This window comes from Aedes aegypti, chromosome 2 (genome assembly GCF_002204515.2).
Source record: "Aedes aegypti strain LVP_AGWG chromosome 2, AaegL5.0 Primary Assembly, whole genome shotgun sequence".
Lineage (NCBI taxonomy): Eukaryota > Metazoa > Arthropoda > Insecta > Diptera > Culicidae > Aedes > Aedes aegypti.
In genome coordinates, this window is record NC_035108.1 from 152,719,891 (window position 1) to 152,741,522 (window position 21,632).

At 36.6% G+C, this 21,632-nt stretch overlaps 1 protein-coding gene across 1 annotated transcript in view; it reads left to right on the forward strand.

The window, feature by feature from the left end:
• The first annotated feature begins 1,629 nt into the window (after positions 1-1,629).
• Positions 1,630-21,632, forward strand: part of LOC5569616 (SH3 domain-containing protein Dlish) — a 30,317-nt gene continuing 10,314 nt past the window's right edge. The window contains exons 1-2 of the mRNA XM_021842780.1: positions 1,630-1,867; positions 13,006-13,955. Coding sequence (XP_021698472.1) covers positions 1,819-1,867; positions 13,006-13,955 — 999 coding nt within the window. The 5' untranslated portion in view covers positions 1,630-1,818. The remainder of the gene's footprint in view (positions 1,868-13,005; positions 13,956-21,632) is intronic.

The window sequence follows — 21,632 nt, forward strand, 5'->3', positions numbered from 1 at the left end:
TCGAAGGGTCTTGATAATCTGTTTATCTTAGAGGTATGCATCCAGTTTGACCATGCAAGCATTAAATGATTGTTATTTTCCTAGAAATTGTTCAGTCAGAGTGAACCAACTCACTGAACGGTGGTCTTTAGTTCAGTCAGAGTGAACCAAGTACACATAGTCCATCAAAAAATCGTTCTATCCGGGTTTTGGATTATGATTTTTCATGATTATCATTTCACATTATATTGCTTGAAAGTAATACGAAAACGTGTAGAAATATTGAACCAAAATTTTAACGAGGTCAAAAATTACAGAGCGTTAGACTTTAAGCCCGTTTTTCTCAAAATATGAAAAATGTCACTTGGTCCACTCTGACTTAACGCCGACCATATACGAATGCGAAAATGGCAACTTTGGCAGAGAAAGCTCTCAGTTAATAACTGTGGAAGTGCTCATTAGAACACTATGCTGAGAAGCAGGCTCTGTCACAGTGAGGATGTTAATGCCAAGATGAAGAAGGTTTATAAATTTTATCTTTGTACAGTTCCGTATTTTTCAGTTCTACCGACAGCATTATTAAGGTAGTCGTGAAATCATTTTTTTTTCTATGGTGTTCTAACTCGATATCGAGATATGAAAAATCAAGGAAGGGAGAGTTGACTGAAGTTCTTTGAGAATTTATAAAAACTGGTGCAATACTATCAAAAAATAAAATAAAATATAGTTCCAGAGGAAATCAATGTTGGGGGGGGGGGTGTCGCAGGTGATGCCTGTATCTCTTAAATCTGATAAGTTTTGCAACTTTCCTCTTCGGGAAGATGTTTTACTCCCAAAGTTGTCAAGAATATCATACTAAATAATTACGAGAAATACCCACTATCAGAAATAAAATTGGTTGGAAAAAACAGTGCTGAGGATCACTGATCTAAAGGTATCCCTGAGAAAATTATTGAATGAATCTTTGTTTGATTTAGTTTAGTAGGTGAACTGGGAATTGTATCTAGACTACCAGAGTGATTAATTCTGAGAGATTTTAGAATAAACTCCTAAATATGCTTAAGTTGGTCATCCGAGAAAGATTTCATGGTGCAATTCATGAAATGGCTCATGGCTGAAGAATTATCTGAAGTAATGTCTAAAGAAATATTCTTTGGATGTAATAAATAAAATTGTATGATATTCTTGAAAAAAAAACATAATTGGTCTCTGACCTAACATACTGCTATGAAATAAGCTTTAGAGAATTTCATGTTTAGATAAATATTATTTTTGTTGACAAGAAGCCAAACCGTTTAAAAACTGGTAATTTCTGTCAAGTTTCATGAGGAAAGCATTGATTGTTCAACATTTGACTACATTTTAGACTATTTAACATTTGATAAATTATTCTACCAAAGTATTTCTCATTTTCCTAAAATAAAAAAAAATAAGTGGAGGAGTTCAATAATATAAACAGTGGTAAAGGATATGACATTAAAAGAAAACAATATTTAAATTTCCTAGAAGAACAAATGAGAATACAGCTTTTTGGAGAAAACAAGATCTACAGACCTTGCTTAGCTCAGACCCAAACCTCAAGGGGTCTTATGTGACCTCAAATAAGCGCATCCATATAATTCCAATAAGACGATGTCTGTCATAAGAAACTTGACAGTGCTAGGAATTCCTCAAGGCGCAAGTGACGTATAAGCAAAAGCAGTCTCGTAAAAATAAAATTCCTTTCTATCTCTGCTCCGTGCAGACCAGGAAATCGTGATTTTAATCGGTTAATGTCGTCATCCGCTTGTTGAAATACCCACCAAAATGAACCGGAACGCGTAGTGCCCATCGTAAGCCATGGCGTTCCTGTGCCCCGTTCGGATAAGACGGGGAAAGAAGAAAAAACGTAAGTAAAATGCGGGACCCTCTGCGTGTCTTTGCCATCTTCGAAGGAGACGACATGAAGAAGAAGAAATGTAAGAAGATCACCATCAAAGAGACAAACAGCACATCACTGGCAGCGGAAGAATTCCATTCAATATAGCAGGTCACTGACATAATTACCTGTTGATATGCAACGATCTTCTGTTAAGCGACGAACCCTAGCAATACATGCTGGGAATATGTTGAACGGTTCTATCGCGATCTGTGTTCAGTAGGTGTTTTTTGATTGGTTTGCTTGCCATCGTCACCAATCTGTTCGAAATACCTTACGACCAAGAAATCATATATTTTGTTTTGCCCAAGGACAGACAACTTGGAACAGGAAGAAGAAATGCCTTTCGAAAAACCATGTTCTATTTGAAGAAAATTACAATCTACTCGAACAACGAGTTTTATTGACTAACGGTAGAACAATTGTTATCCAAATATTTAGAGTCATTATTTCAAGGAATTTGAAATCAACATCAACATTAAGATTGAAAATTTAATCACCAATGCCGTTCTTACAATCCTTATCACAGAAATAGAGTTTTGTAAAATGTTAAGCTGTTTTTCAAAATAACAAAGGTTGTTCAAAGACATTGAAGGTTTATATCCAAATGTCAATAAAGAAACAAAAATAATATGGGAAGATGGGGAGTTTTTGACTGGGTTTTGCTTTCAGGCCGTCACTTAAAAGAGCAGATTTTTTTAATTTTTAAACGGGTTCGTTTTGAAAGTAAATTGAAATAATGGCAAAAAGATTTTGTAATTGTTATATGCATATTAGAAGTATGGCGTTAAAAAGTACGTAAGACGGTCAAGAACCACTCTAGTGTGTATCGAAAATGAAATCATTTTCTTGTTCTTTGCATTACGCCCCCTATGGAACAAATAATTCTCCTCAGTATATTTTTCATGAATAGTATAAATGTTTAAGATTAAAAGTTTTGCTCAAAACTAATGGACACCACACGCTATGTCTGAACCAGACGATTATAAAAATCGAATGTACATCAGATTTTTTCTCGCTAGAGATCAGTTTTTGGTCCATAGTTTCATAATCGGAAGGTTTTAAAATATTCTATCGGTGAAATTTTTTCCATACATTTTGTATGGGCTAAAATGCATCGAAAAAGGGGTTTTCGTGGGTTTTAGTATGAAAAATAGCTAAAAAGTGGAAAAAATCCAAATTTCACCGATGGAATATTTTAAAACCTTCCGATTATGAAACTATGGACCAAATACTGATCTCTAGCGAGAAAAAATCCGATGTACATTCGATTTTTATAATCGTCTGGTTCAGACATAGCGTGCACCATAATACTTTATGCTGAGGGTAGTCAAGAAAATGCACAACCAAAAAAGATCTTCAACTGGATCGGAAATAGAACCCAGTCACCTTCTGCACTGTTTTACTTTATAGCTGCACTTTTACTAAGTTAACCAGAAAAGTTTCAAGGCTGAGCTGGGAGTGTCTTAAGAAGACATAGAATATATGCATAGTGTGCAGAAGGCAACTAGAGTTCAGTTGCAAACTATTCGAGATTAACTTTGAAATTGTTAAAAAAAAAAATCAAAGGTAAATTAATAGAATTTAAAGAATAATTTACGTCATTTCAAGAGCATCAAAGTGGGCATCCGATCGCCATATAGAAAATAGTAGTTTACGCAACAAGTAGCTGAATTACTGTGATTTCGTGTGAAATTTATCATTTTTCACGGTTTTTTTTTTTGTGTGTTTCCTATAATGTTGACAATTCCAAACAACTGAATGCAGGAAAACAATTACGAGCCTAATTGGCTCATGTATCGTAGTTCTCTAGCAGATGTCATCACTAAAACAAAAAATCCGGGGTTCTCATTTCGGGGTGGAAATTAGAATTAATCACTTGTCAATGCAATTATGTATAATGAATAATTGAATTTAAAGAATTACGCGGAAAACGCCTAAATTTATGCAATTTTCTTCGAAATTTCCTGATAACCAACCGGAATTCAATTATTTCAACCAAATGAACAAATTGGTACGAATTTGGGTGATAACATCTGATTTGGGGATATATCTTAAGCATCCTCACAAACTTTCAGGTTTATATTCTGTTCAAATCCTTGTTTAGAACTAGAAGTTTATGGGTGTTCATCAGCACTTTACATGATTTTGAAATTTTATATTATTTTCATAGAAATAGCTAAACGTTATTGAACGCAAAAAACTTCACGACAAACAATTCGACAAGATTTACGACAAACAACGTTCATTCACTGCAGGTTACATTGATAGTTGTGCTCGATTAGGAAGAAATAGAATCGTTTAACACGGTGATCAATTTCACCCGAATTTACGGTATGATTCTACAGCACGAGTTGACCATTTATCCAAGCAAGCCTTGCTGGATAATTACGAGTGTTGTAAATCTAACTCTGCGATTTCGAAAAATGTAATTCGAAGGTATTAGAAATCATATCGAGAGGCGTTCTTTATTATTTTATATTTTCTGCAGTTAATATGTAATGTAAATAAAACAAAAACAGAATAGAAAGCGTTGTGTTTAAATGAGTATCTAATTCTTCCGAAAGAGGTGCACTTTGCGAAAAAGGACCACGTGATTATTGAGCTGAAATCGAATTCAGGTTAACTTCTGCGTTCATGAGTCCTCTCATGGCGTAGTGGTAACGCGCCCCAACTAGAGATCGGGGAGTCGTGAGTTCGATTCTCACTGAGAAGACGTGTAACTATTTCGCAAATCTTCACATCAATTTGTCCATCTAATCCAATTGCAAATTATATGTAATGTTTAGCTTTTCGGTAGTTGTTAAACTTCCACTCGGCTGGTTGGCCGTAAAACCACAATTCATAATTAAAAACAAGTAAAAAAACAATTGACGTTACTCTAAAGTGAAGAAAATCTTCTTAATCAATTCAAGCGACTCTTTATTGACCAAAGAAAAACTCTTCAGTAGTTAAGTGCTTTAATTTTGAACAACAATTGCGTGGAAAACTCGCTTGTAGTACCGTAATCCGGGGGCAAATTGATCATTATTTTACAACTTTTTGTTATGTTTTCCTTTGGAATGCAAAAATTGTCAAATTTATTTCGGTAAAATCAGTACTTCATTGATCTCTATCAGTTGGTGTAATCAATTTCTTATGAAATTAAATTTAACATTTCATAAAATTAGTTAGAATATCAAAAATTGAAAATGACACATTGGGGCGAAATTGATCACTATATAATAAAGCATATTTTAGAATGTAAAATTTTCCTATCTACAAAATTAGGGTCTCCTGAATCTGAAAATGATGTCAAAATTCTTACAACTCGTGTATATCATCACTTTATTGCAAAATTAAACTTTCTAAATCTGCATAAAACGCCTAAATGTATGCAATTTTCCTTGAAATAAGCACGTTAGTCAACAATAAACGGTTTTATGAGCAAAAAACTATTTTTGTAATGCTGTACGATTTCAAAAATGAGTTCAGCAGTTCACACTGAAGCTTACACAACATTTTTAACACTCAAAGTTTACATGCTGGTTTAGCACCAATGGATTGTTTAGTACCGACATTTCCAACAGTAATGCTTACACTTTCAAAAACTGTGAATATTTCTATGCAAAACTGACCTTAATAAAAATGAAATAGCTTAAAATCATCATTAGACATATTTAAACTAGAAAACATGGAATGTCTGTGATGGCAACGAAGCATTAAGCATCATTGAATGGAAATGCAATTCGGTACCGACCTGATCAAATTCACCCCAGTGATCAATTTGCCCCCGGTTTACGGTACACATTATAGGCGGCGATTCGGTGAATCAGTGTTGCATTTGAATGCGTTCAGATTGCGTTCCAGTTCGAGCCTTTGAACGAGGGACCAAGTAGGCTTGAACATTGAGCAGTTCAAAAATTTGAACCCGTGCGAGCTGAAAATTGAACGCGAAATGAAAACTATCGTCATGACAGATACACGACATATTTCAATGCGGAAGTTTTGCAAAGATATTGAAAAACATTTAAGGTTCCATATATTTGTAATGATAGGAATTCATTATGTTCTGATATAATTTTTTTTTTTTGGTTTTTAACTTCAATGTGCATTTTGAAGTGAACTTCATGTGCAGGTACAGAATCGTGCACGAGAGTTCAATGTCTACTAGGTTCTCGTCAAAAATAAGAACGCGTTCAGCTCACTTTTGGCTCGCGTTCAGTTTTAAATGCATCACTGCGGTGAATCACGAGAAAATCGTCTGGCTGTCGATCAATTGGTTACCGCTAGAACCTGCTTGTTTTGAGCAATAAGCGCAAAGTTGTCGACATCTCCGTTGCAAAAAAATGGTACAAAAAAGCGTCAACATTCTGGAAACAATTTTGCTTTAAATGTTTTAGCATAAAGCAGCATATTCACTGCATTATTATTTCCCATGTTCTTGGAGGATCCTCTGCTCTACATGTCCGGTGATGATGATTCCCTTATGATGATGAATTTAAATATAATCAAATTTCTCAATGAATATTAAGAGATGGCTTCTGAACTTTTTCTTCAAACCTCCTGGAAATTAGCCGTAAAATAAATATTATAATTATGGATTTTTATTCATATTTTCAACTTCATTTGGTTTTCAGTTTTGTTTTCCAATTAATTCCTCCTACATGACAGGCATTACTTTTATGCTTACTTTATATCCGCAAATCGATTCCGGAATATGTTTCCGGATCCAACTAAACAAAAGTTCTTAAAAGTTTTTTCTCGGAATTCCTTCAAAAATTCAATGATACGGTCAGATCTTGTACTGGAATATTTCGACACAAATAATGTACCCAAAAAATAAATACAAATTCTTTTGCGAATCTTAATGGAATGGTTCTTCAAAAATGTTTCCAACATTTTTTTGCTTTTGTTTTTTATCGTAATTCTGCTTAAAATCCCTTGACTATACAAGAATTATCTACAAAAAGTGTTTTTGAATTGTCTCTTGTCTTCGAATCTCCAGAGGAAATTTGTTGACAACCACCAAAAGTAAGTACTTTTATCCAATATTCTGGGATCGATTTCTAGTACAATTCCAGGGCGGACTTCCTAAAGGCTCTTTTGCAGAAGTCAAGGAAGGAATTCTGCTAGATTTAAAGGAAAATTTCTGAAGAATATTTTGATCGAACTTCTCCAGAAATTGTTTTTTTTTTTTATTCATTAGAGACGGTTTAATTTTCCAGTAATCTTTCACCACTAGAGAAAAGATTATAAATGATAATTTATCTTTCGTTGTCCATCTGTTGTTTTATCCTGATTCATCATTTTATTGTTTCACTTTCTTCAGCATGACACTTGGTAGAGAAACTTCGACGATTTTTTTTCATACTCAATAAACAAGAACAACTGAAACTAAAGAAAACAAATATTAATTGTAGGAGTTTGAAAAAATGCATAAAAACAAATATCTTAAGTAAAGAATAAATCCGTTTTAACGCCAATAATTGTCCATTAGAAAAGACGAAGAAAAAAGAACAAGATTTGTTGTAGTAAATCCTATAAAACCACTTAAGCTTTTTTATGATAATATCGTTAAAAAGTTTCCAATTGAAGCTTACATTATCCAACAAATTTATTAAAAAGTTTTTCCAGAACTTTTTTATATTTTACTCTAGAAATCCAATACAAATTAGATATGAGTATGGAGTGATTCGTAAAGTAATTTGCAACGAAATCCCTAAAAAAAAAGGTATTCATGGAGTCGTTTTGAACCAAAAATGGAGAGTGGGTAGTTTTCTAGAACCTAATAGAATTTTTGAAGAATTTGTTTGAGAAGTTAAAGAATGAATTGCAAAATCCTTTGATGAATCTGTTAAAAATCCCAACAGAATCGCTAGTGCCTTTTTAAGAATATAAAATTTCTGGAAAATATGAATAACTGGTGAATTTTTCGGAAGAATCCTACTAAGACATCCTAGGAGAAACAATAATTCTCTGAAGTAATCCTCAACCAAATTACTTGGGAAATTATAGAGTATTTTCGCGAAAAAGTTTTGGTACAACAGTTGAAAGCATTCCGCAATAACCTTTATGTAAATGTTTGATTTTATATTTTTATTCTTAGGTGCCGTAAATTCGGGTGAAACTGATCACCGTGTCACATGATTTCATTTCTTACTAATAGAGCAGGAAAAAACAATGCAAGTAAATAAATGTTGTTTGTCTCAACTACTGTTGAATGGTATATTGTTAAGTTTTTTTTATTTCAAAGAATGTTTATTTCTTCGGAAGGGAGCCTAAATTAATTAGGTAAAATTGTTTTCAAACTTAACAATATTCGTTCTGACAATTTCATCCCGAAATGGGATCTCTTGATTTTTTTTATTTTAAGCACGATGTTCAGCATTGAAATCACATCTGTATGAAAATTTCGGTATACATATTAGGCAATGAGGACCACCGTCGTACCGGGGGCAAATTGATCACTATTTTACGACTTTTTGTTGTGTTATCCTTCGGAATTCAAATTTTGTCAAATAAATTTCGACAAAATCAGAACTTCATTATTCTTTATCAGTTTATGTAATCGATTTTCATGAAATAATATTTAACATATATTGAAACTAGTTTTATAAAAATGAGAAAATTAAAATGACACACTGGGCCGAAATTGATCACCACATAACAAAGCAGGTTTAAGAATGAAGAATTTCCCTATCTAATAAATTTAGGAGACCCAGAATCTAGAAATGATGTTAAAATTTTTACAACTCGAGTATTTGACTAATTTAATGCAAAATTAAACTTTTAAAATCTGCCCAATACGCCTGAATGTAGGCAATTTCCCTTGAAATAAGCACATTATTTGTGAATAAACGGTTCATAAGCAAAAAACTATACTTGCTGTGCTGTATGATATCAAAAATTAGTACAGTAGTTCATACTTAAGCTTACACAACATTTTAAATACTCAAAGTAGACATGTAGGCATGGCACCAGTGGATTGTTTAGCACCGACATTTTCAACTGCACGGAGAAATAAGAATTGTCCAGTCAATCATATTTGCTGTTAGATCAATCATATTTCACATTGAATTTCAGTCAAACATACATTAAAATTGATTCAACAATATCTATGGCTGGTTTAACTATTTGGTATGATTGGTTCAACTACACAAAATAATTGAATCAACCATAGATATGATTGACTCAATATTAATATACAATCATGACAATGGTATTATTGTTGATGTTGTGTTGTCAAAACCGGCACGAATCTTCTTTATCGACATTGCAAAAATGCGACAAAATGTAAATAAAAATGGGAGCAGGAATTCAAACCACTATCTTGAGAGTGAGAGCGCATTAACTTACATCTACTCCAACATCGCTTGTTGGTAAACAGCGGTTTTTCGCGGTACAGCTCATAACGTTTCAAAGTAAAAATGTGCGGAAAGCTAATTCAACAATAATATAATTGAAATAATTATGTGATGGAAGACAGAAACAAACGCAAAATCGATTGGGCAAACCATACTGTCAGTTTAGAAACACCGAAAATATGTTTGTAACAATTGTATCCCGGCATGTTAAAACAACTATCGGAAAAGTTATGTCAATCATGCAAGAATTTTCTGCGTGTGTATGGCTTACACCTTCAAAAAGTGTGAATATTTCCATGAAAAACAGTGTCTAATAAAAATGTAATAGTTCAAAATCATCATTAGACATCTATTAACTAGAAAACATGGAGTGTATGAGGTGCCAACGAAACGTTCAGCATCCTTGGAAGGAATTGTGAAGGATTATTCTCGAGACAGTTTTGAAGGAATAAGGGGAGCAACATCAAATTGGTTTTTGGAGAAATCTAAAGAAACGTTTTCAGAATGTTCTGTGGAAAAATGCAAATGGATCTGCGAAGATCTTTTTTGAGTAATCGGTAAGATAATTTTCCTAATTAAATCCTGTTCATTTGCTTATAAAAATCTTGTGGAGTATTAGGAGGAATCCTTGGAGTACTACCTGGAAAATTAATTGAATGTTTGTTTTTTAGGAAATCCTGGATAATTTTTGCAGTGATTTTTTAATCAATTCTTGAAGAAATGTTCAAAATTATTTCAGATCAGAATAAGCTAAAGAAACTTCAGAAATAATCTGTTGAATAAAAGCTACTGATCCCGTTAAACTCAGTAAAAACTGTTAAAAAGGTTCTTGGAAAAAGCACTGAAAAATTACAGAAATAAATCATGAAGAAATCCTCGTGGAAATTCGCAGAGGAATCTCCTAAAGCACATGGTTGAATATCTGAAAAGTTCGTGGAAGAATCGTGAATTCTTTGGAAGTTTTCTTTAAGGTGTTTTAATTGGATTAAAAATTTACAAATATCACTGATTTGCTGCAATATGAAGCAAAATCACAACAAATAAAAATCAATACAAATTTATGCAAAATATGAAATTTATGTATATCGTGATAAGTACGATCGACATTACTTCTGTTAAATAATATAATAATAGAAATATAATAATATGCGTAAAGGTAGGCTATGTCCTTAGGAAAATCTGCATTCTATTGTAATTTGTGAATTATGCTTAACTGAACATATTAATAAAAGTGTTGACAACAGAATTGTATTCGGCGATGTTATTTTTAGTAACAACCGCAATTCTTTTGCTCATATCGTTCTCAGAACTCATGTGAGACACGATTCTTTAATCATGCCATCCATAATCCTGAAAATCAATGTTTAAAAAAGTTGAAAAATTTACTCATTAGCACAACTTGATTTTCGCAAAAACCTCAACGTTAATTAGCTCATGAACAGAAGGGAGAAGCGCCATTCATGCATTGAAATTATTTCATCGATAAATGTTGATACGAAATTTTCACGAGGAGGGTTATGGCGATCAATGTTACCCCGAATTACAGTAAATTTGAACGAACGCTGCGTTTGATTTGAGAAGACCATTTCAGTATTAATTTTTAGTTTTGTGCAAACGTAAGAACTATGTCACAGCCACATGACGCGACACAAGACAGAACACACCTAACACTTATGATTTCTACGAAAGTAACAAGGACCTTTTTTCCAACCTGGATAATCCTGAAAGGATTCTGATGATAGTCCTAGAAAGATTCTGAGGATTCTGATGAAAATCCTGAGAATACGGAAATAATTCTGATGATAATCCTGAGAAGATTGTGATGAGAATTCTGAAACAAATCTGAGGAGAATCTTGGAAAGATTCTGATGAAAAATTTGAAAGGATTTTGATGAGCACACTGGGAAGATACTGTTGAGAATCATAAGTAGATTTTTATAAGAAATCTGAAAGGAGTTCTTTAAGAATTCTGTTAAGAACACTGAAAAGAATCTGATGAGAAGCTTTGTAAATTTCCGCGCGGTGAGTTTCGTCAGGTTGTTAAGCGTGTCGTACAATGGGGCGTGAGTTCGATTCCCGCTGCGATGCAATTTACAATTGGGTCCTAAAATGTTTGATGAAATCTTGTTTTTATTTAATAACACGAAAGAGCATGTTATTGCAACTATTTCAGCAATTTTTCCTGCTCAAATAACGGCTATATCATATTTAAAACTTAATTTAAAAAAACAATTTAGATCATGTTTGACATTCGCTTAGTTGACAAAAACACCACGGGGGTTTTAATTTAGCACTGGGGTCGTTCCCATCTGACATTTCGAAAGAGACATGGAAAACAAAATACACCCAAAATTTGAGTTTAGGCCAAGGAATGCGACAAAATCTAAAAAAAACAAAAAAAAATGTTCCTTGGACTTGAACAAACGAAAAACATTAATAAATTAAGTAAACATGTGTTTTTGGCCTAAACTTAAGCGTTTGGCACCAAAATTGGGACAGGGCTTTAGGACCCTATTGATTCACTGCGCTGCACCCAATAAAACTTTTCGTCAGGAAAGTTTCTCGGTTGCGCGATTGTCATGCTTGTCCGTTTTCGCGATTGGCATGCTTGTCCGTTTTCTACTGTTAAGTAACAGTCTGTGCTGTTAAATTGGCTGAAGGCAGTGTCTTATTCTTTTTATAACCTTCCAGTCGTCGCGTAGTTTGCGAAAAGCGAGCCTTTTTTCACTAGTGTTGTACAAAATACAACAGCATGACGATTGAACTGTTGAGATTTAGGTGATATTCTGGTAATATTCTGATAAGAATCCCATAAAAAATGGTTCTAATAAAAATTCAGAGATAATTATTATGAGAATCCAGAGAGGATTCAATATATACTTTCAAGGATTATCATTAGAATCCTTCCAGGATTCTAATCAGAAATGAAGTAATTGAAAAGTAAAACATTATTCTTCCAAAATCTAGAAGTAAAATTTTGTCACTAAACCATAGTTCCGGCATAGTTATCAAACTATTTAACCGTTACGAATCAGTTGGATTTAAAATTTATTATGGCGAGAAATTGCTTAAGGTTTGCATTGAAATATAAATTTAAATTCCAAAATTAAAAAGGATATCTGAATAAAACATAAACTACATCCAAAAATACTTTTTGACTTGCTGAAACACTGTTGTTTGATATTTCTCAACTACATATTTTTTTATGATAAAACTTGTTTTTAATTCGAACTAAAACATTTTTGTCGAGTATATGTGATTATGTAAATTACATACTGTACGGAAATCAACATTGGATGAGGTTGGATCTCCGGAGTCGCATACTGAGAGCTCCAAGCTCCTTTATTTGAACATATTAAATGATCAAGTAGTTTTTTTGGTTCAAAATGTTCCACCTGAGATCGTAGAACTTCACACATACTATATTCAATGAATGTTATTATATACGTAAACATAAAAATATTCGAAATAAATTGAAATTTTACCAACAATCACTAGTGGAATAGGAGGTGTACACTACATTTCCAACTAATAGGATTGGCCACCAGTATCCAAAATCATTGTGGATGTATTTCGAGGTGCAACTAATCCCCTGCACAAAACCGGTAAAATTAGCATATAGTGCTACAAATGAGCAAAATAGTGCAACAAAGTCGTCCAAACCTTCTAAGGGCTAATAGCGGTTTTTGACCGTCTGACACAGCTAAATGATTATCTAAATTATGTGAATAAATGATTATCATATTTTTTCTCACTCTCCAGCCATAGGAAGCGACATCGACAAGGACCTATCGAGCAGCTTGGGTTTGAACCATGGAATGGGTCGCATCACCGGGTCGGCCAGCATCGAAACGCTGGTTCGAGTGGGCATCGAAAAGGAACACGGCCTATCGCCGGATAGCAAAATGGTTGTCCTGCACGACTTTACGCCCTGCGTAGACGACGAATTGGAAGTCAAACGAGGACAAATTGTGAACATTCTGTATAGGGAGAACGATTGGGTGTACGTAATTGGACAGGATACCCGACAGGAGGGCTTCATACCGCACTCCTACTGTGCTCCATTCAACACGCAGCTAGCGGATTTGGCCATCAAAAAGAAACTGCCACGTGATGTGTCCGTTGGGCTAGCAAACAATGACCTAACTGATGGTATACCGGATATAAACATCGATGTAATTGACGACAGCACATCCGGTTTGGTTGGATTGACCAACTCATTGAAACACTCGCAGGCGAGTCTTAGTTCTGAGCCTGATTTCTTGCCATTCTCAAAGGACCCCAGTGGTCGCTATATTGTATTATACACATTCATTGCCCGGGACGAGAACGATGTCTCTGTCGAGCGGGGTGAATTTGTAACGGTTCTAAATCGCGAAGATCCAGAATGGTTCTGGATAGTGCGAAGTGATGGTCAGGAAGGATTCATTCCTTCTGGATTCGTGTACCCTGCGGAGAACATTCTGCAAGGCCAAGCGAAGCAAAATCTTGCCAACGGAAATCCTCCGAACACAAATGGAAACGTGGGAGCAAGTGATACGAACCCAAGCATACCACAAATGAATGGTGGCGTGAACAACTTGACTGGAAATGGAGGATTGAACGCTACTCAGCAGCAGCAGCAGCAACAACAACAACCGCAACAACCCGGAATAGGTTCTGATGATCTGAGGTATCATGGGACGGAGCTTGTTATGCTATACGACTATAAGGTAATTCAGTTACTATTTATTGATATCTACCGAAAATCTAGATATATCAGAGGTGCGTGCAATTTCGAAACCATGCACAGTTGGCAAAATGCGACTCATAATTGCACTTCTTTCGTGTAGCTGGATATAAAAGGTGTGAAGGAGCTATTTTTATACAAAACTAGTGGTCCCGGCAAACTTCGTCTTGCCATCAAGTAGGCTGTTGAAAAACGCTATGAATCGTCCCACACAAAATGACAGTTCCGGGTACTCTCGTTTTTCCAACCTTGCCGGTGAATATCCTGGGATTTTTATACACACAAACACGTCGGAACCCTTGACGAACAAAACGGAGAAGGAATCATTCAACTCCGTTGACCCGTTCGTAAGCCATTTCGTGACATACAAACATAATTCCATTTTTATTTATATAGATAAACTCCGGGGAATCGAATGGCGCCAATTTCATACACAGCATGTACCTCATTTGCCCCTGTTCTCCCATTTTTTAAATGAAATTAAACGTTTCCTTTAAATCAGTGGTTCTCAACCTTTTCATATCTGTGGCCCTTTTTGAGGTCATACAAACATTCCGCGGCCTCTAGAAAATAACTTTCAAAGAGTGTATAACAACAAATTGTTGTTTATTCAAAACTAGTGGTCCCGGCAAACTTCGTCTTGTCATCAAGTAGGCTGTTGAAAACCGCTATGAATCGTCCCATACAAAATTACAGCTCCGTTCAGTCCCGTTTTTCCTACTTTCCCGGTGAACATCCTGGAACTTTTATACACACAAACACGTCGGAACCCTTGACGAACAAAATGAAAAAGAATCATCCAAATCCGTTGCCCCGTTCGTGAGCCATTTCGTGACATACAAACACCATTCCATTTTTATTTATATAGATAAATAACTCGTTTTATATAAGGTCATATTGGCATATATACTTTTATATTTTACTATTAGTTTCCCGAAAAAATCTTTTAAGTATCCAATAAGGGATGCTTGAAATTGGTATCGAAATATTGTTAAATATTTCTGCAAAATATGTTATTGTCCTGAACTCTTTTCTGAAAGATGTTTCCGTTGAAGATCTTCGACATACTCAATGTAATCAAACAGTACCGTGCACCCCCGCTAATTTGAACGGTACCTCATGCAAACCATCGGGGTTCATTTTTAATTTGAATATCTAGTCACCCTAGGAACGTGTTTCTGATTACCTCTTTCACTGTTTTGTTTTGATTCTGCGCTCCGTTCCGGGTAAAAGTTTCTTTTTAAGATTTCTAGCTCAATTCAAAACAAATCTTATAAATGTCATGGTGGTTCGAATGGTATTCAAGTAAGAGACTTTCAATCCAAATATCATAAAAATCGATTGAGATTTGGAAAAGATATGGCTATTTGTTGTTTTTCGACGTGAATATTGTAATTTTTGGTCAAACTTTCGATGCATGGAACCAATTTAAGATAAAATCTTCTTCAATATTTTATGTAGGGGCGTTTCTAGGCCTATTATAAGGTTGCTTTGAGGTGTATTAGTATTTGCATAAATGCTTGAAAACAATTTTTGGCCCATAGTGGGGCAAAAGTTCGAATCAGCGGGGTAAAAGTTCGACCCATGTATAAAATCACGGAAAAAATTGCAAGTTGCCTAAAATCCACATATTATCTTCAAATTTAGTTAAATTTGTCTGATCGTGTGAAAATTGCCACCAAAAATTTTACATTTCCACTTAGTTTTGCGAAAAACTGCTATTCTTGAGTATATTACAATTAACCCGGTTTTGGGCAATTTTTTGATGAAAATTTAGTGTTCGAATTTAGATTCGAATTTTTCGTCAAACTTAAGTTTACGGCTGGTGTAAAGTATGCCAGTCATAAAAGGATCGATATTTTGTGTTTTAGCCAGCGAACTTTTGCCCCATACTAGATTCGAACTCTTGCCCCACTGGTGAGGCAAAAGTTCGAATAAGACAATCAATTTTGAAACTGTTATAACTAAAAATGGGTAAATATTTTGACACAAGTTTGTTCAGCAAAATTATAGCCAATGTATTGAAGGTTCAATGTATGGTATTTGTTTTGTTTTAACTGCTATTGTTTTCCTGGAAACATTGATTATACCACTAAGGTCGAACTTTTGCCCCACCTTACTCTACCCGGTAATAAATTTGGCCCAGCGGTAAACGCGCAGCTATTCAGCATGACCATGCTGAGGGTCGTGGGTTCGAATCCCGCTGGTCGAGGATCTTTTTGTAAAAGAAATTTTCTCGATTCCCAGGGCATAGAAGTATCTTCGTATCTGCCACACGATATACACATGCAAAAATGGTCAATCGGCAAAGAAAGCTCTCAGTTAATAACTGTGTAAGTGCTAATTGTGGTGTATAGTATGTGCGTAATGTCGGTTACCACACTAATAAGAACAGTAAAAATAGCTGACTGCAAAAGTCGAAAATAAAAAAGAGAAGAGTAAACCCCTTTGATACGGATGTATCACAGCCGTCGTTGGTCAGTGTGTACGGCAGCAACCACGTACCTATTCCTCAGCCGAATCGACAACCCGTGCGATCATATGGGGATGTAGGTACAATAGTGTTGCGTTTTCTCACACCGACTGTATTCAATGCCGGCAGATAGAGATATGGTGAGGGATAAGTGTGGTATATTGGACTAGCAAGATTGTGGGGCTTGGGGATGCTACAAAGGTCATTAGCCAAATACTTCAGTTTACCGTAGCGTAGCTGTAGTATAATTGGTAATGCGTCCGTGTACAGAATGGAAATTGTGGGTTCAAGTCCCGCTGGCTACATAATCTTTTAGCACAATGTTACCACAATTACACTTAATTTGGCAAACATATCTTTATCTGCCGATATTGAATACCTTTCCCCTAACAGTAAAAATAGCTGACTGCAAAAGTCGAAAATAAAAAAGAGAACTAATAAGAACATTAATCTGAGAAGCCGGCTTTGTCCCAGTTGGGACGTAACGCCAGAAAGAAGAAGAAGAAGTAATAAAGTTTCCACGAATATGAAAAAGGTTTTCTACAAAACAAATCGATGAACAATGAGCATGAGCATGAGCATGAGCATAGATGACCGTACAATTCGTAGTTGCTACTCCGTGATTGACCAGAACCATCGAAGTTGCACAGGGAATTAATGGGGCTTGGGATTAGCTTACCATTCTTTAATGTGCACAAATCAAGAGCTCAAATTTAAAAGTCAATAACGGCGCCGGCCACGTCATCGGGGGAAGGGAAGGAATGTTAGTTAGACAACCGTTGTTACTAGATGTGGTAACGCTAACAAACGCTTGAGAACTCGCTCTGAGAAAGCGAGAAAGTAGGAAGAGAGAAAAGAGAATAAAGGTGATATTCAGATCTGTACCAAATAGGAGAAATATACAATGATCAGAAGTTTAGTGACAACCAACCGAACTAGACGTGTTTCTTATAAAAACTCTTTAACCCTTGAAATCGAATTCCTCCCATTTTACCAGCTACTTCACTAGAGACCGAGTATATCTCTGCATCTCCACAGTTGTCATGGAAAAGATATAGGGTTAGTGGGACAAGGTAGGGATTTTGGAGTCACCAGTGTTTGGTGATGCGATCCATGATATAATCACGCCTAACTGGATTCGCGATATAATTCGATAATCGCATCACGCGCTGAACTAGTGCTTACACTCGCCCACGCGAGAGCAAGCGACGCAATCAATAGATCAAACACTACTCACGGATAGTGGCACTTTTTTCACTTTTTCCACGCTACCGACGCCCGACATGTTTGATCCTGCCCTCATCTCCGCCCCGCAGGAGCAAGCGTCAAGGTCGTAGGATCAAACACAACTCACAAAACAAATCGACGAACAATGTTATAAAAAATGCGAAAAGATCTCACCATGAATTTTTCAAAAATCTTGTGCTAAATTATATTTAGAATTACGTATGAAACTCTCCAAGATTTTCAAACAACATGCAAAGCATCTTTAGAGAAGCTCATCTTCGTTGACATATTTCTAGAAAAAAACGGACACAAATTTAAACAAAAAAAAAACAAAGAATTAAAGGTTTTGACGTTTTGAAGTTTACATGTACACGACTGCGAAAAGAAACCCATATAGCAAATAGGGAGTCGTGGGTTCGATTCCCACCGGAGCACTTGATGTCCCGAGAGGTGGCCAATGTTGACAATTCGATGAAATTACCAGATTTGAACCCCAAAACCACCCGTAATGTGAGACATTTCAGTTTTTGTACCAACACTAGGCATGCGACGGCTCATCCTTCATGATTTTGAATACCTGTGACTTTTCTAGTTCAATTTTAGATACATTACCTCTTTGGTTCTTCTTTACTACCAAAATAACCCAAGAATTACACCTTAGATACCCGTACTGATATTTAAGTTGTTGTACCGAAACTAGGCATGCTGATGGCTCATTCTTCATGATTTATAATACCTGTGACTCTTCTACTTCAATTATAAGTGAACGACCACTCTGGATAATTGTTACCACCAAAAAACCCCAGGAATGACCATTGGTGTTATCTCTATTGTGAGACATTTCAGATTTTGAAACAAGACATGTGACGGCTCAATTTTCCTAGTTTTCTGAGCACGTGATCCATCTCATAAGTTAATGTCCACTCAGGTCCTCAGGTTTCAGGTTGTCCGACGACGCTGTAGAATCGTAACCCGTTCTGTGGCGTAGTTGATTAACGCGCCCAGTCTAGCGTATTGGGGGTCGTGGGATCGAAGCTCACCAGAACGATTCCATTATTTTTCACAAATTTTACATCTCAATATGTCCAAATTGACATTCGTGTCTTAAAACTTCAGGTTTTATTTTCGGTCACAATTAGCCAGAGTGGTCATTCATCTAAAATTGTGTCTCCTGGCGCCGGATGATTCTACAGCAGGAGATTCTCATTTGACACATTCCTGCATGCGCATCAGTTTGGTTTGATTTTATTTTGACGAAAAGTCATTAAAAACATCAACTACTGAATAGTCGGTAATTGTTTTTCGCTTTCGAGTCTAAAGCGTCGGTCGGTAGACACGTGTACCGTGCAATTGGTGGAAGTTTCTCGAAAATTTTGTAAAAAGTTATCGTGCATTGAGAAAGCAATTACATCTGCGGTGCAATAATAGCATTTAATTAGTGAATATTGAGCCAAAATTGTGATTTATTAAGGGGAAACAGTGAAAGTTAAAAGGCGAGAGGACGCCAAGGCGAATTGCCGAAAGGAGTTCGCCATTTTAAAAGAAGCAAGAATCAGAAAAAGAGAAGAAGAAGAGAAAAAGAAAAGTGCGGTAGAATACAAGATGGCCTCCGGCGGCGAGCCACCGGACAAAGGTGGTGGGAGCAAGGATTGGAATATGGAAATGCAAAACGAACAAACCCAACCTCAAAATGGGAAAACTGCAGAACTTAAGGGGCAACAAGATGAAAATAACAACGCGAAAATCAGCTACACATATGTCAGAAGTGACGTTGGCCCATACAGAGTATTCATCGAACTCAAAAACAACACCAATGGAAAGGCATCTATCAACAAGTACACCCTCGGCTCATACCTGAGGAAAATACAAGGAATACACACATACATCCAGGAATTGCAGTACGCAGGAAAACACAAAGTGATCGCCATACTAACGAATCCCGAAAAAGCAAACCAACTAGTGACCGAAATCAACAACAGCACCAGTGCATACCGAGCATATGTACCCCGTCACGTCGTCAGTATCACGGGTGTCATTACTGGTATCCCGATCGATCTAACGGAGCAAGAAATTCAAGATGACATCCAGTCAAAGGTTCCAGTGATGAGTGTTAAGCGACTACACCGGTACGCGGACGGAAACAAAGTACTGAGCCTCAGGGTGAGTGTGACCTTCCGAGCAAAAGAACTGCCTGATAGTGTTAAGGTATTTTGCTGTCCAACAAGAGTTTACCCGTTTGCACAAAAGCTTATTTTCTGTACGAAGTGCCTGCGATACGGACATCGAACCGAAAACTGCCGAGGAAGAGAGAGGTGTAGGAACTGCGGACAAACACACGAACTAAATGAAGAGTATGCCAACTGCCAAGAACAACAAAAGTGCATTTACTGCAAGTCGACAGACCACCGATCCGGTGCAACGATTTGTGACGAAACACAGCGACAGAAAGCACTAAAATCTATCATGGCAAAGAAAAATCTAACTCAGCTGGAAGCACGGCGGTTGCTACCCGCGAAAATTTCCAATTACTATGAACCACTCAGCAGACAGGATGAGTTTCCATCGATTAGTAACTCCTTTGCTAACACAGTCACGAGAAGTCAAAAACCGCAGCGGTCTCGATGGCTGCTTGGGCACTTCAGGAGTTAATCATCAATATTAACCTCCTTTTCCCGAGCAGCCTAGATAGCCGTGTAGTGTCGGTAGTGGTTGTTTCAACTGGCTAAGAATTTACACTACGGATTGCCTGTTCCGGTGGTAAAAGTCCACCTCACAGGTGACCCCTAATTTATGGTGTGATGCGTACCGTGCCTAAGAATGAATGGTTAGGGGGGTCTAAATAAAACCTAACCGCAAACGGAGCCTGTGGGGTACCAGGGCGCCCTCCACAGTATTGAGTCCTTCCTGTGCTACCCGGAGCAATGGTGCAGGTGACCTTGTGTTTCTCCGAGATAATCGGCTGCCCTTCTTCAGTCTCTATCTTGAGGCTTAATAAGGGTGGGATTATGAATATGTTGACATTTAATTTAAATTATCACCTATATGGATTCGCATTATGCGTTTTACACAGTGTATTCTGTGCTCTTTCGCCTTTGGCGACTTTAAATAGATACCGATCTGGTTTTTTCGTTGCTGGTCTTTTTCGTGCTGAGATTGCAAAAAGCTTAATCCTGCCTAGTTTGGGTAGTGGCTACGGTTAGGTTAGCTCAGATCAATCTTCAGCATAAAAGAACAGCAACGATCAATCTTTGCAGACTCATGCAAAATGGTGCAGCCCAAGTGGCGCTAGTTCAAGAACCCTACTTTCGTAGAGGGAACTTCTATCTAGGTAACCTTGTGGACCCAGTTTTTGCTACTTTTAGCAAGCTTGAAATGGCAAACTCGCGCTCCATGCCCCGCGCATGCGTGCTCGTTAATAAAGCAATCGTTGCTACACTCATTTCTGAGTTAACTACCAGAGATGTATGTGCTGTCACAATCGTTGTTTCTGTTGGTGACCTCAACAGGAAATACGTCTATTGTTCGGTATATTTACCACATGATGAACCATCCCCAACGGATGACTTCAAACGAGTTGTCGTACACTGCGTAACAAAAGGCCTTCCGCTGATTGTGGGCAGTGATGCCAATGCTCATCACATCATCTGGGGCAGCTCGGATATCAATTTGAGAGGCTCCAGTCTGATGGAATACTTAAGTAGTACAGACCTTGGATTACTTAACATAGGCAATCGCCCAACCTTCATGGTTTCTAATAGAGAAGAAGTGTTAGACATAACGCTCTGCTCGAATAGAATCAGTCACGAGTTGACGAATTGGCATGTATCCGATGAGGAATCATTATCTGATCATCGCTACATCTTCTTTGAACATTCAAATGTAACTGCGCAGACTTTGCGTTTTAGGAATCCCCGGTCAACAAACTGGGAACTCTACATTGAATTGGTTGCGACCAAATTT